This window comes from Dendrobates tinctorius, unplaced genomic scaffold, assembly GCF_039654945.1.
Source record: "Dendrobates tinctorius isolate UK_male_01 unplaced genomic scaffold, ASM3965494v1 ptg000159l, whole genome shotgun sequence".
NCBI lineage: Eukaryota > Metazoa > Chordata > Amphibia > Anura > Dendrobatidae > Dendrobates > Dendrobates tinctorius.
The window spans coordinates 15,113,551-15,130,200 of record NW_027361826.1 but is presented as its reverse complement, the minus strand read 5'-3'; the positions used below and the strand labels follow the sequence as shown (position 1 = coordinate 15,130,200).

At 41.6% G+C, this 16,650-nt stretch overlaps 2 protein-coding genes across 8 annotated transcripts in view; one reads left to right on the top strand and one right to left on the bottom strand.

Annotated features, from left to right (window-relative positions):
• The window catches only part of CENPP (centromere protein P), a 383,707-nt gene that overhangs the window by 292,318 nt on the left and 74,739 nt on the right, over nucleotides 1-16,650 (top strand). The window lies entirely within an intron of this gene.
• The window catches only part of ECM2 (extracellular matrix protein 2), a 36,736-nt gene that overhangs the window by 18,949 nt on the left and 1,137 nt on the right, over nucleotides 1-16,650 (bottom strand). For 3 of the 4 annotated variants that reach the window (XM_073549578.1, XM_073549580.1, XM_073549577.1), the window contains exons 2-3: nucleotides 11,690-12,025; nucleotides 5,985-6,173 (exon numbers count right to left, since the gene is read on the bottom strand). In XM_073549578.1, the coding sequence (XP_073405679.1) occupies nucleotides 5,985-6,173; nucleotides 11,690-11,978 (478 nt within the window). In that variant the 5' untranslated portion in view covers nucleotides 11,979-12,025. Of the gene's footprint in view, nucleotides 1-5,984; nucleotides 6,174-11,689; nucleotides 12,026-16,416; nucleotides 16,569-16,650 lie in introns of those variants that run through there. The other variant, XM_073549579.1, reaches the window with a different exon arrangement.

The window sequence follows — 16,650 nt, the reverse complement described above, 5'->3', positions numbered from 1 at the left end:
ACAGGCGATCTGATCATCGTCTGGGTGTAGGAGAGCTGATTGGACAACTGCAGCTTCTAGTCTTCCATTGAAGCATGCAAAAAGTAGAAAAAAGTTTTTAAAAAAATTAAAAATAAAAGTTCAATTCACCCCTCTTTCGCCCCATTCAAAATAAAACAATAAAAAAAATCAAACATACACATTTTTGGTATCGCTACGTTCAGACTCACCCAATCTATCAGTCTAAAAAAAAAGAATTAACCCTATCGCTAAATGACGTAATGAGAAAAAATTCAAATCGTCAGAATTACTTTTTTTGGTCTCCGCTACATTGCAATATAATGCAATAACGAGTGAACAAAAGATTGTATCTACACCAAAATAGTATCAATAAAAATGTCAGCTCGGCGCACAAAAAAATAAGCCCTCATCCGAGATCACGAAAAATGGAGACACTACAGGTCTTGGAAAATGGCGCTTTTTTAGGGGTGTGGGAGGATTTTTTTCACCACTTAGATAAAAGAAACCTAGACATGTTTGGTATCTATGAACTCGTAATGACTTGGAGAATCATAATGGCAGGTCAGTTTTAGCATTTAGTGAACATGATAAAAAAAATTGTGGAATTGCACTTTTTTTTGCAATTTCACCTCACTTGGAATTGTTTTTCAGAATACTATTATGTTAAAACCAATGGTGTTGTTCAAAAGTACAACTTGTGCCCAAAAAAATAATCCCTCACATGGCCATATTGACTGAAAAATAAAAAAAAATTATGGCTCTGGGAAGAAGGGGAGCAAAAAACGAAAATGCACAAACGGAAATACCTCTGGTTGTGAAGGGGTTAAAGAGGTTGTCCACTACTTTAGCATTTATGAGCTATCCTAAGGATAGGTTATCAAAGCTAAAGTAGTGGACAACCTCTTTAACTTCTATAAAAAAAAAAGTTCTCTAGGCTTGCTCTTATTTGGGCAAAAGTCATTGTGCAAGGATGGAAAAGATATGATTTAGGCCTCTTTCACACATCAGTGGCTCCGGTACGTGTGGTGACAGTTTTCACACATACCGGAGACACATACACACGTAGACCCATTCAAATGAATGGGTCTGTGCACATGTCAGTGTGTTTCCACGGACCGTGTGTCCGTGGGCAAAACACGCTGACATGTCCGTTTTTTACCGTCAGCACGGACGGCAAAACGTCATGGTGCACACGGAGAACACACATTGAAGTCCTCCGTGTCACACGCATCAGCACCGGGGAAGAAGCGCTCCAGTAAGCGCTGTTCCCTGGCAGCAGGTGCTGAAGACGGCTCTCATCATTCTCCCCTGCTCTGCCGGCGATCAGCGCGAGCAGGGGAGAATGATAATTATATTAAAGTCCGAAAAATGACAGCAGGTGGGGGCTTTTGGGACAATTACTCCAATCATTCGACACTTGCTGCCGCTAATAACAGTGACCGCAGGAGAGGATGATTGGGGTATTCCTCAGCCACTCCCTGTGATCTAATGAAATAAATGAATGAAAAACCCGATGTGGGTTCCCCCCTATTTTCTTCAACCAACCAGGCAAAACTCACTCAAAGCCACCACCTGCTGTCATCATTCTGACTTTACTATAACGCTCATCATTCTCCTCTGCTCATGTTGTTCGCCGGCAGAGCAGGGGAGAATGATGAGAGCTGTCTTAAGCACCCGCCATTGGGTAGCGCTTCTTCCCCGGCGGCCATTCGTGTGGTACTGATATGGCACACGGTTGCCACACGTGTGCCGCACGTATTACACACGGACACGGATATCTCCGGTACGATTTTTTCCGGTACTGGAAATATCAGGACATGTGAAAGAGGCCTTAATGTGTGTGATGGAACTTGGAATCATGATGGATTCATCACTCTGGTGCCTTGGAAATGATTCGTCTTTTTGATGGAAATTGTGCTATCTACTGTATATAGATATTCTCTTTCACTGTAAACCTGTCTGTGCTGATACTGAGATGACTACTAAAAAGTGGTCTCTGCAGGACAGGAAGTGTGAGCTCAATCCCTTCCCACAAAAGAACATAATTCTATGCCCAGATTGCAATTAGTTTCCTGCAGTCAAGCATACAGCTACATCCTAGGGATGGCACGGGCACAACTTCTTCTGCAAGTACTGGTACCGGAGCTAGTGCTGAACCTGTCAGTTTAACCTTTCACATGTCACTGTCAGTAGGAACAGTGGCATGTAAGGAGTTTGACAGAGGCAGATTGAGGGGTGCTGATGGGCTGCAATAACAATAGGGGGCCTTCTGAAGGCACCTGTTGTCGCTACTTTGATTCTCTTCTAAAGCTTATATGCTATAAACTGAATGTTTTCATCAATTTAATAAAAATAAAAAAGTGGAAATTTGGTATTGCCGTAATCGTACTGATATAGAAGATCAGGTTTCCTGGTCTTTTTACTGCACAATGAACACCGTAAAAGCAAAACCTAAAAAACAATTCTGGAATTGCATGTTTTTCACTATTTCACCCCAATTAGAATTTTTTTCCTGTTATTCAGTATGATACAGTAAAATAGATTATGTCATTCAAAGACACTTCTTGTCCTGCCAAAAAACAAGCCCTCATACAGTTATGTCAACAGAAAAAAAAAAGTGACGGGTTTTGTAAGAAGAGAAAAAAAAGCGCAAAAACAAAAGACTAAAATGTAATTTAGATTTTATTTTTCTGTCCAACACGTGTAATAAAAAGTTCTAAAAAGTTGCATCAACCTCAAAAGGGTGCAAATGAAAACTACAGCTTGTTGCACAGAAAAATAAGCCTTTATTCAGTACCGTGAAAATTGTTAAAATCTATGATTTTCAGAGTATGACAACAAAGGATCAAATAATTTTTCTTTTCAGTTTTATTGTGTAAAAATAATAAAATATTAAAAAGTACATCAATTTATCACTGCCGTAATCATGCTGACCTGTAGGATAAAGTTAGCGCTTTACTTGAGCTGCATGGCAAGTAGCGTTAACTTTAAAACAGGGTGGGGAAAAAATGGAATAATTGCTGATTTTATATTCCTCCTGAGAAACACTTTATTAAAAGTTTGTTAATAAGTTATATGTACATCAAGGTGATGGCTCTTAAAATATAACTCTAAAATAACTAAAAAAGAAAGAAAACATAAAAAGAAACACTTAGCATAAAGCTTTTTTGATAAAGGAGTATTCCTTTGACAACCCATTTCCTTCCATCGGTCCTTTCTTTCATGCCAAAGTGTGCAGATGTGTATTTTTTCGCTATAACTGGAGCGTTTCTCCCCCAGGGCTTTTCTAGGTACATACCTATTGTGCTGATATTTGTGGGAAATAATGTAATTTGTAATTATATTGCATACTGGTTAATAATTTTACTGACATACATTAAAACCAATTTGTTTCTTAGCGTCAGAAACTATAACTTCACAGAGACCACAGTGAAGCCTTTAACATTGGCTTTGCATGTATGTAAATGTGAGTTCTGGCACCATGCAAAATCATAACGAGAAGGTGTTAGACGGTATCTGAAGTGCTGATTACACTCTGGATAAAGGACACTGCTAATATTGCATGCAAATAGAATTGGGTGACTGTTGAAATTATTATATTCACTTGTATTTTCTCCTACTAATGTTTCCTTATATGTGTAAAGATGTCGTTCTTTAAAGAGTAACAAAAATAAGATTTTTTTTTAATAATTTTTTGGCATATTATGTCTGCAGATCGGGGAGGGTCCAGGTCCTCCACTGATCTCTCAAAAAACATCTGAAAAGTGTGCAGCTCGTGATGAAGCGGCTCACAGCTCCTGCCTTAGGCTACTTTCACACTTGCTTTGTTTTGCAGCGCGTTTTTCCTGCAAAAAAAGCATACAAATGCTGCAATTTTTTCAAGCATTTTTATGAGCATGCATGAAAAAACGCAGCGTTTTTATGCGTTTGTATGCGTTTTTAGTGCGTTTTTACCGCGTTTGTGTTTTTTCCAACATTAGTTGGCCCCTCACACTAACCCAAACCATGACTTTACAAACCCTAACCCTGACCCTAACCCTAACCCTTAACCAAACCATACCCTAACCCTGACCCTAACCCTTAACCAAACCCTACCCTAACCCTAAACCCTAACTAACCCTAACCCTTAACCAAACCATACTAACCCTAACCCAAATCCTAACCCTAAACCCCCTTAACTAACCCTAACTCTAACCCAAACCCCTAAATTCCATTGTCTAACTAATGGTCAACAAAAAAACTTATGCGCAAAAAAACACATACATGAGCATGCCAATGCGCACATATGCGCACCCATAGACTTACAATGGGTGTCTTGCTGTAAAAAAATGCATTGCGCGCGCATGCGTTTTTTTGAGGCAAGTCGGACGCCCAAAAAATGCAACAGGATGCATTTTGTGCGCCCGAGCGCACATCACAAAAAAACGCATGCGCGGAAAAACGCATACAAACGCATGTGTATGCGCACATAAGCGCATCCCATGCAAAATATAGGGGAAAAAAACGCATGCGTTTTTTAGCGCTAAAATACAGCCCAAAAAAATGCAAGCCTTACAGAGCACACACAACAGAGTATGGATACAGTAGAAAGCCAAGTAACTCAAACTTACTGTGTAACTGTAAAAAGCTTAAAGGGTAATTGCGAAACTAACATTTATTTTAATCCTTAATGTCTGCTGCAACCTCTGTCGCCACCCTGAAATTAAGCGTCATCAGTGACGTCCATGTCAGGGGCTTGGCTAGTCCATGTTCTTCTGAGCATGCATCGGTTGTCAATTCCAATGTAGAATCTTGTCCCTGTGCAATATTCTTTTCAGTGCACACTGACAGTGCGCTCCCTCGATGGCTCCAATGAGAAGTGATGAGACAAAAGAGTGCACTGTCAGTGCACATTGTAAGGAGAGGTAGAAGAGACCAGCCCTGCCCTGAAACAGACATCACCATACCTAATGAAGCATTTGTGAAATACTTGGTGGGTGAACCCGTTTCATCTTGGCTGGCAGGATGTATACTATTATGTCCTTACACTGATTGACTTTTTACTTCAATGCATTTCCGTTGGCATGCTACTCTTATTTTCGTTGTGCATATGTCATTATGAATTGATTGCATTTTTTTCCTTTTTACTTGGACTATTATTTCCAGGAGTTCCTTTCCCTTTGATTCACCCACCAACACGTGTCAATTGTGCCTTCTGTATTGGGACGATCACAATTATGAACCTTATTGTCTTTTAATCGTTTTTTGCAAAAAAAAAAGTTATTAATTTGATTAAAACATGTTTATGTCCCGCATTTTGTCAGTATAGGCCTCTGCTGTATGCTAGTGCTATTTTGGAATCACTATCCCTCTCTGGATTAGTTTTGGTTTATATACTTTAATAGGAATTGCCTAAGAAGAGGCTGTCTTTTAAGGTTTGGAAGGGTAACATCAGCCATAAATCCGGTCTGCTCATTATGCACAGAGTCCTGCTCCCGACACTTTCCCAAACAGCTGGTTTTCCCATACAAATTGCATATGAGTTCTGGTAGCTGGAATACCCAGGGACAGGGACATAGCTATAAGCTGGGGTTCAAGGGTCCAAATAAGGAACCACTAATATTACCAATATGAGTAATACTAATAAATCTGTGTGACAGTTGGGGATCTAGTTGGAAACTTTGCATTGAGGTTGACAAGTTTCAAGTCTCATCACTGCCCAGGGTCTGTAGCTTTTCATTATTGTCTAGTATCTAATAGAGATTGGCATGTACAATGTGAAGTGTTGACTTTTTTTTTTTCAGGAAAAAAAAAACTTATTTTTTTTTTTTTATTGCTAAATGATATTTCATTACTATTATCAATGAAATATAATTTTCTTTGTTTTGCTATTGGGAGGTGAGACTTATCGTACAATGAAGTTTTATTGTTAGATGTTAGACTTCAATCATGTTTTATAGTGCAAAAGAGGGTCACCTTCTGTAAGATAATGAATTATTCCATACCAGTCTGACTGCACACTGGACAGCATTCACCGGTGGGAATCTCCGTCTTTGGACAGGTAAGAGGAGGGCAGACAGTCTCGTCACAAAACTCATTCCCATTGGAACACATGCAGGTCAGGCACGGCCTAGGAGACCACACTGCCTTATCGTACATTGCTATGCCATTTACCATGCAGTGACCTTTCTTTGCTGCAAAATAGAAAAAATAAAATTATTGCTTAATAAGACAGAAATTTGTCAATGTTTTCGATTGCAGATACTCGTTGCTCGGGTTTTCCTGAGCATGCTCGGGTGTCCTCCGAGTATTTTGGCGTGCTCGGAGATTTAGTTTTCATCGCCTCAGCTGCATGATTTGCGACTTGTAGACAGGCTGAATACATGTGGGGATTCCCTAACAAACAAGCATTCCACACATGTATTCAGGCTGTCTAGCAGTCGTAAATCATGCAGCTGAGGCCACGAAAACTAAATCTCCGAGCACGCCCAAATACCCGGAGGACACCCGAGCAACGAGTATACTCGCTCATCACTATTCTTTACTAGTGGTTTCATATTATAAGTAGTGTTGAGCGACTTTGGTCGGATTGGGTTTCATGAAACAAAATTTGTTTCAGATGAAACTGGTCCGACTAGGGCAAAAAAAGTCGGAGTTTCGTCCGAAACCCGACCCCAATGCAAGTCAATGGGGAATAAAAGTCGGCATTGAGTGGATGAATGTCATCCGCTCAATGCTGACTTTTATTTCCCATTGACTTGTATTGGGGTCTGGTTTTTGATGAAACTCCGACTTTTTTGCCCTAGTCGGACCAGTTTCATCTGAAACAAATTTTGTTTCATGAAACCCGATCCGACCAAAGTCGCTCAACTCTAATTGTAAGGTAATATTTTTGGTGTATAAATAGTGTTTCCAATCTGGATTCATAACGGTGCTAGGACAGATTTAAGGAATTTCTCCATTTGGAGTGGTGAAATAACAAATCGTCAACGATATAGGATTATTGCAACTCGACCATTGATCAGATTTGGAGTCAAAAACAAGGGTTTTAAGTCCTATGTGAACGAGACTAGTTTGCATGTTTGACCACTACTCCAGTGACTTTACTAAGTCTTTAAGAGCAGTAACATGCATGTGTGACCACCCACCCATAGTGATCAAATGGAGCTGTGGTCATGCATGCTCAACATTGGCACCCAAATTACAGGACCCCCCGTTCTCGTAATCGGTGGGAGACCCAGCGGTTAGACACCCACTAATTCTAAATGTATCAGTGGTTCTGTGGATACATAATAAATGATGTCAATGGGTTAATCCTTTTATGTAGTATTGTAAAGTACATTAAATAAAATAAGACAGCTTGTACTGTATTTTTTCCCAGGTTTGTAACGGCTGTTGACTGGGACAAATTATAGCTCATTGTTCCATTTGTAACCAAAGATATGTGTTTTATTTTATTTTGATCATTGAGGGTTTTGTGGTGGGTCACACTAGATTGTATTTATAGCCTCTCTTAATGGATTTAATTAATATACAGCATGATGATGATGAAAATGGTTTTCATTATTTTTTTCTTTATTACTTTAACCCTGTGTTGCTAATACATTTACTGTTAAAATGACATGGGTTTGCGAGTCTTAGTAATTTTTTTTAATGCACTTCCTGTGATGTTTCGTTTGAGATGAGTCTCAAACTATACCCCACAGAAGACTGGGGCTGCACTCACTCCCCGCAGCTTCAATTGCCCCTTATAGAGCAGGACATCATCAAGGAACAGCGCAGCAGTTACTTATTGCAGTTTCTTGCATCGCCGCCCTCTGAAGATGTCCTAGATTCATGGTGATAGAAGCTGCGGGAGAGATGAGCGCAGCGCCAGCTCTCTGTCTCTGCCGCATCTTTTATTTGCGAAACAAGACATCATCAGGGGTTGGAGATGTGAGCAGTGAGTGACTCCAGCACCCACCCCACAGCTTCTAGTAATCATCTTCAAACTAATTGTCATCAGGGGGAAATGATAGACGCAGTGTGAGTGGCACCAATGCCGCCCAACAGCTTTTAGTTGACTTTCTTTCTCCAAAATCTCCTTTAAAGGGAACCTGTCACCCCATTTTTTGAGTATCAGCTGCCAGCACTGCCATCGGGGGCTTATCTACAGCATTCTGTAATGCTGTAGATAAGCCCCTGATGTAACCTGAAAGATAAGAAAAATGAGTTATAGTATACTCACCCAGGGGTGGTTCGGGTCCGGTTTTGGTCTGATGGGTGTCACGGTCCAGTCCGGCGCCTCCCATCTTCTAACGGTGACGCCCTCTTCTTTGCTGCCTGTCATGGCACTGCAGTACTCTGCTCTGCCCTCAACAGTGCATCTGCGCAGGAGCCATGACAGGCAGCAAAGAAGAGGACATCACCGTTAGAAGATGGGAGGCGCCGAACCGCAACACCCATTGGACCGGACCGCCCCCCGGTGAGTATAATATAACTAATTTTTCTTATCTTTCAGGTTTCATCTGGGGCTTATCTACAGCATTACTGAATGCTGTTGATAAGTCCCTGATGGCGGTGCCGGCAGCTGATACTCAAAAAATGGGGTGACGGATTCCCTTTAACTCTGTTACAAAAATTTTTCATTGTCTGGTGCAAATCCTTATAACTTAACAAGTGTTAAAATAGATGATTGCTGTTGATAGCTCTGGACGGGCTGGAGCGCTCCCAGATTTTGAATAAAAGAATCAAAATTTAAAATCTAAGTGATTGCTAGGAGTCATTAGATAGTACACTACAATCTACAATGGAGTGCCGAACAATAATGAACTGATCAAATGATTTCCCGTTTTTAGCTAGCTATACAATTTACATTTGGCAGCTCACCATAAATAATTTGAGCAGTTGATCATCATTTGAAGTATATCAGGCAATTATGAAGTCATTTAGCCACACGTCTTACTTTACTGCCTCCTAATTTATGAATTCGCTCATCATGGAAGCTAACCAAGCTAATGACGTTTGCTTCCTTGTATTTCCCATTGCATTCTCCAACCACAGAACACACATAATGTGATTTTTAGGTTTCTCAACTCTGTCACAATTGCCATCCTATAATTTGCTAGCAACAGTTCTTAGAGATTTTTGTTGAAGACATCATTGTACTATGAAATATATTTTTAATTAAGGGCTATAAACTGTTATGTGGCTTTGTAAATTAGAGTTTGCTTCTTCTCTTAATGGAAGACAGGAAAGATTCCTAAACCTTTAAATGGCAGTACAATATAATAATAATATAGTATAATCAACCACTTTTTACATTTAATAGAATCATAAATTGGCCAAAAGAGGAGAATGTGGCAGATTTATAAGACTATCTTTATTGTTACTATATACATAAATTGCCTATGTATTTGCTTCCTTTTAAAAAATGGCAGCTGCCAGCAAATTCTGCTGAAGGGGATGTTCTGAAAATAACATTGATTTTAATCCTAAATGTCTGTCTATTTAATGTAATAATCAAATAGCTTTTTCTAATAGGCATCAATTTAAAAGCTCCTAGTGTTCCCTTTGTTACCCTGCTTTGTTGTTCACGGTGCTGTTTTTCCCCCGACACAAAGTGGTCACAGACCTCTCCTGCCAGAGATGCAGAAGCCTCTGCTAACATCCCATCTACAGAGTGGAGGCTTCTTTTCCAGTCCGCTTTGTAGACAGGGTGGGACTTCCGAGGTCATTCTGATTGAAAGCTGGATCCCGCTGCCTAACTGGGGGAAGCGTCTGTCAATCAGAAATACCTCAGAAGTCCCGCCCCGCTGCATCCGCAGAGGCAGCTGAATTCCTGGCAGGAGCATCTATGACCGCTCTGTGCCGGGGAAGAACGGCGTTGTATACAACAGTCAGGTAAGTTGCAATTACTGTATTTTTCGGATTATAAGTGCACTTTTTTCCACCTAATTTGGGGGAAAATGGGGGTGCGTCTTATAATGCGGATATACCTTACCGGTACCGTTGCCGCAGGCTGGGATGAGGGGTTGGCGGTGCTGCGGGTGCTACGGGGGTGTCCGACACTGCGGGGGTGTCCGTCGGTGCTGCTGCGGGTGTCGGGTGCTGCGAACATCTTAACACCAATATCTCAGGAGATGAGATATCACCTCCCGAGATCTTGGTGCTGAGATCTCCATCGGCGCATGTGCCACCCCACGGTGGCCATTTTCCCGGAGTCCACTGCTCAGAAGTAAGAGCCATGGAACTGCGGGGGCTCTGGCCTTTCACAAAATGTCGGCAGAGCCCCCTACAGCATCGGGTAGCACTACCGGACACCCCTGCTGCACCAGACAACCTTGTAGCACCGCCAAGCACCCGCAGCAGCATCGAGAAGCACCGCTGGACACCCCACAGCACCGGACACCCGCAGCAGCGCGCCGCACATCGGAACACCTCCTCATCCCAGCCTGCAGCATCACCCCACTCTTGCCTCTTCCAACAGCGACCCTGGGACCCCACTTCACAACAGCCACCATCCCCGGTAAGAAGAAGTACCACCATTTCATTTGGGGTGCGTCTTATAATCCAGAGCGTTTTATAATCCGAAAAATACGGTACCTTCTTGTTAGCGCTTAGGTACATTTTTTGTAAAGTCCCGGCTATCCCCTTTAAATGCGCACTGATAGTGCATTCTTGCTGGCTCATCAACTTCTCATTAGAGCTGGCTAAGGAGCGCACTGTCACTGTGCATTGAAAACAATACTGCACAGTAACAAGATCCTACTGAGCACATATTGGAACTGACAACCGATGCATTCTCAGTAGAACAGGGACTAACCCAGCCCCTGAAACGGAGGTCACTGATGATGCTTTTGTTTCCAAGTGGGACAGAGGCTGAAGTAGTAGCCACAGCTTGTGCCCCTCTGATGCTGTCCCATGTGAGTATCCTAGCATGCAAAGGGGATTCTCAAACGAAACATCTTCAATCAAAAGTAGGTTAAAAAAAGCATTTAGAGAGAGTAGAAAGGGAATAGTAGGAACTTTTTTCATTTTTATTTTTTTACCATTTTTCTTCAGACTAATTCTCACCTCCGGTAGGGACTTTTTAATTAAAGTATATTAGAAAAGAGATTAGCTTATTACAACACATAGCCAGGCATTTAGGATTAAAATAAATTTTAGTTTCAGACCAACCCTTTAAGGGAATTCCCCACTTTTTATAGAATATGTATCTTTTTCCAACTAATCTTTTTTTTAATTGCGCCTTCCTCTTGGTAATAAATGACAGTCTCTAGAAGAGCGGTCTGAGACGTTGGGGAAAACACTGTCTAGATTCATTACAGAATGGAAAAAAAGTAGTTGCAATCTTGTCACATTATGTTGTTCACTTGATTTTCATGTATAGTGCAAATATTCATTGTTTGTGCCACTGTTGAGAAAGATGTGATTGCAATCTGATCTCTCTACCTTACAATCAGAAGATTGGGGGGGACTTAACACTTGATTGCATTGGCAAGTTTTATACTGGAGATCTTTGTAGTTTGTAATTATGGAGAAGCATAGCTCTGCACAGGAGCTGTATACTCAAATCAGTCAGATATCTTTTATCAAAGTTTTTTTCTTTTTAAGTCAAACATTTAGTGAGTAAAGTAAAATTTTAATACAAGAATGAGCTGAAATGATAAAAAGACATGATAATTTTGCTAAATTATTATTACCTTTGCGCACCTTAATCACATCATACCTGGTATAATATTGTAGCTTGGGGCTTGTTCACTGATCCCTAGAACCGCTTGTAGGATGTGCACTATGGTATCATCTCTATTGTACATTGGGACATTCGATGTAGGATCCGGAATTGGTAGTGGTTGGAGCAGCTTTTGCCTTCTATGAGAATTTCTTATAGGCACTCTTCTACGCCTTTGCTGATTTCTCTGCTTTTGGTGTTTTGGAGTGGAGGAATCTTCTTCTTGAGCCCATCCAGTGTACAGCGAAATCACTAGAATTATAGATACCAGTGTGTAGGTCCTCATCTTCTGTTTGTCTCAGTTTAGGTCCACAGCAATAAAGTAATTATGTCCTAGGAATAAATATATAGAAATGAAAACTCATTGGCAAGGGCTTCATATTTTACGACCTTTATCAGCGCCCATGGGTTGCATTAAGTAGATGTTGGTGTCATAGAGATATTTAACACTATACATGGTTCTGGATTTCTTCTTTTCAACACACCCCATTCATAGTTGGTGCATGGAATTGTATGCTTTGTTATATTAATTTTGTATTTAACCCAATATAACTAATATTAAAGTGTTATTCTCAAATTGTCTCTTGAACGGCACACAACTTTCCAGTCTCTTTCACTTCCCGGTTTCAGGCAGAGGGTGGGCTCTCTCCTTGAGTGACAGTTCTGGTGAATAGCAGAACTGTAGTTTTAATATAACTATTAAGTTTAGCACAAGTTCTGCTGAAGCACATTCAGCTATCAGAGGTTTGTCCTGGAGTCTACACTTCTATCAGTGTACTTACACATGGAGATAACAGTATATTTGAACAAGTACATGGTTCAATGAGAGCCATGGTTAGGAGAGAACTAAACTGAAAGCTGCCAATAGAGGTGAATGGTGATTTTGCAAGATGTATAACGTATGTATACCTTACTGGTATGGTAGAAGTTAAACCCTCTCCTAAAATGTTTACTCATCCAGGGTCTGGGCAGGCACTATTGGCCGAACGCCATTGGAAACCAGCTGTACACTATGAAAGATAAAAGCTCTAATTGCATGAGAAAGACAGCATATATAAAAAGCAAGTTAACTGCAAACTTGCTTTTTTCATGCTATTCAACTAACCAAAGCAGTTTTATAACTTGAAAATATCTCTTTAAGCACTGACCATTTCTTATGCTTTGTACAGTTTTATATGTTTTCAATAGACTCTATATTTAATAAAATTGTATTGTTTCATAAGCAAACTACTAGGGACCCAACCAGTGACCTATTGCCTAGATGCAGCTCTTTGGTACATTATCTGTAGACCAGTATAAACGGTGCATGTATTTTGGTTTAATGAAGTGCAAGATCAGGAATTTATGTGATGTCAGCCAGAGGTCTTGGAAATCTAAACTACATTAGGATGTTGGGCTGTTCTAGTCATAAAAAAAGTCATACAGTACAAGTAGGCTCGGACTGGCCCATAGGTAACAGAGGAATCCCCCAGTGGCCCCTGTGCAGATCTTGGCCCCCAACCCCCCTTTTATTGGCAGTACTTGGCATAATTCACTTGATTCTCTCTGTACAAAAAATGCAGCATCTCATCATTCAATAACCAAACTACCTAGTTTATTATTATATAGAGATATAGGTAAATTTGTGAATGGGGTTAGTGTACTATGTATTTGCAGGTGAAAAGTGCCCCCCCCCCCAAAGTCAATGTTACTGGTGGGCCCTTGACACCCCAGGCTAATCTGAACAGAGAAGTACATAAAACTGATCCATAACTGGTATAGACAACACCAATTTCCATGCTAAATACCATATTTGAATCCATTACATATGCAGAGTTAGATTTTTGTCCTATTTAGAAGGCAGTTTGAGACATGGATAGTTGAGGTTCAGGTAAGGAACAGTTTAGACCACTAGCATATAATACACTGCTCAAAAAAATAAAGGGAACACTCAAATAACACATCCTAGATCTGAATGAATTAAATATTCTCATTGAATACTTTGTTCTGTACAAAGATGAATGTGCTGACAAGAAAATCAGACAAAAATCATCAATGGAAATCAAATTTATTAACCAATGGAGGCCTGGATTTGGATTCACACACAAAATGAAAGTGGAATGTAATGTCCTTAAAACAAGTCAAAATGATGCGCAGTATTGTGTGTGGCCTCCACGTGCCTGTATGACCTCCCTACTGGACAACACCTGGGCATGCTCCTGATGAGGCGGCGGATGGTCTTCTGAGGGATCATCTCCCAGACCTGGACAAAAGCATCCGCCAACTCCTGGACAGTCTGTGGTGCAACGTGGTGACGTTGGTGGATGGAGCAAGACATGATGTCCCAGATGTACTCAATCGGATTCAGGTCTGGGGAACAGGTGGGCCAGTCCATAGCTTCAATGCCTTCATCTTGCAGGAACTGCTGACACAGTCCAGCCACAATCCAGTCTGGTATTGTCCTGCATTAGGAGGAACCCAGGGCCAACCGCACCAGCATATGGTCTCACAAGGGGTCTGAGGATCTCATCTCGGTACCTAATGGCAGTCAGGCTACCTCTGGCGAGTACATGGAGGGCTCTGCAGCCCTCCAAAGAAATGCCACCTCACACCATTACTGACCCACTGCCAAACCGGTCATGCTGAAGAATGTTGCAGGCAACAGACTGCTCTCCATGGCGTCTCCAGACACTGTCACGTCTGTCACATGTGCTCAGTGTGAACCTGCTTTCATCTGTGAAGAGCACAGGGCGCCAATGGCGAAATTGCCAATCCTGGTATTCTGTGGCAAATGCCAAGCGTCCTGCACGGTGTTGGGCTGTGAGCACATCTCCCATCTGTGGACGTCGGGCCCTCAGACCATCCTCATGGAGTCAGTTTCTAACCGTTTGTGCAGACACATGCACACTTGTGGCCTGCTGGAGGTCATTTTGCAAGGCTCTGGCAGTGCTCCTCCTGTTCCTCCTTGCACAAAGGTGGAGATAGCAGTTGCTGCTGGGTTGTTGCCCTCCTATGGCCCCATCTATGTCTCCTGGTGCACTGGCCTGTCTCCTGGTAGCGCCTCCAGCCTCTGGACACTAAGCTGACAGACACAGCAAACCTTGCCACAGCTCGCATTGATGTGCCATCCTGGATGAGCTGCACTACCTGAGCCACTTGTGTGGGTTGTAGAGTCCGTCTCATGCTACCATGAGTGTGAAAGCACAACAAACATTCAAAAGTGACCAAAACATCAGCCAGAAAGCATTGGTACTGAGATGTGGTCTGTGATCCCCACCTGCAGAACCACTCCTTTATTGAGGGTGTCTTGATAATTGCCAATAATTCCCATCTGTTGTCTATTCCATTTGCACAACAGCATGTGAAATTGATTGTCAATCAGTGTTGCTTCCTAAGTGGACAGTTTGATTTCACAGACGTTTGATTTCCTTGGAGTTATATTCTGTTTGTGTTCTCTTTATTTTTTTGAGCAGTTTAGATAGCACCCTTGTCTTTGTGTAATAATACAAATCCATAGTGTGATCCTCTGTATATTAGACACAAGCCCATGAGTTGCTATTCTATGCTTTTCTATCCTGATAATTACCAGCAGCCAGTTAAGGAACAGTTGCCACATTTTAGAGCATTCATGAAACCAATGTTCATTTTGTAATGTCAAAATGTGAATGGTACTTTTGCAAGAATGTCTCAAGATGTTTTACGAGGAGACGCAGATACTAAATATGACAAATGGTAATGTTGTGTGAGGATTGATAAGTTGATTTAAATGTCGTGAAAAAGTTGTTTTTCCAAAGACATTTATGGCATATCGATATGCCAAAAGTGTCTACAAGAGAGATGTCACAACCCAACAGGGGTCGGTCCAGTGGAAGGCACAACACACTTTCGCAACAAGATGGTAAAGGGGAGAGGAAGGCTCTACTGATAGGGAATGAGGGATGGACACCTCCTGAGCTCCAACCTGAGCCTGCCCCTGCACTCCCCTAACGCCCTAAGCGGGTCCTTCCCCCCCGCTGCTGTAAAGAACTTCGTCCCTCACTGTCACCTCCCACTGGCCTGGCTAGTGCACTCGCTGGCAAGGGTGCTAGCCTGACCACTGCAGATGATGTAACACAGGGGACAGTGACAAGCATGAGACAGACGAGGTAAAAACACAAAACTTAGCTTAACAACTTTCTCTGCTGCAAAGCATCTCACAGCAGAAGAAAGGCACCAGAACCACGAATTCCATGAAACCAGCAAATTCACCACTGCAACCAGAGAGCTTTTTAATCCAGGTTTGGTCACCGACAGTCAGCTGATGCATCAGGTGACTATTTAAAGGATGGTGGAAGTGGTCACCACCCATATCAGCTCACCTAGCAACTCTGCAGTTGCAGCAAGGGAAACAGACATTAACCCCTGCTGGCCTGAAAGGAAAAAAACTACATTTAAATCATAGTGGAATCAGAGATGCCACCCATCCAAAAATGTATCGTGACAATATAGGTCCCACCACTAATTTTTGCCCTTCTCAAAAAAATGAATGTAGAGCGCTGCACATGCTTAACCCCCTCTCTATTAATGGCAACGCACGCTGGGGCTACGTTATCGAGATAGATGCAGGTCCCAGTGGTGACATAGTCTATCAATGTGCCATAATTGTCCTAGTTGGAAACACCCATTTAAACACTAAGTACTACTGACTGCAAAATATAGGTATAGAATACCCGTCTTATTAATCGTTACAAACATGAAGAAAATACCTGTAAACACACCGGGGTTCAGTAATGAAAGGCGCCTTCCCCTGTAAAATGTACAGAGATTCTGATGAATTCAGGAGTTTATACTCAGATTCTGTGTTTGTCTCCAATTGCAGACTTGGAAGGAAAAGATCAGTGCTTATCGTTATAATAAGTCGATAGTGTTTTGATAATGTTGAATCTTGTTTAAACTTGTCTACTGCTCGAGGGGGTTCACCATAGGGATGTGTCTGTAAT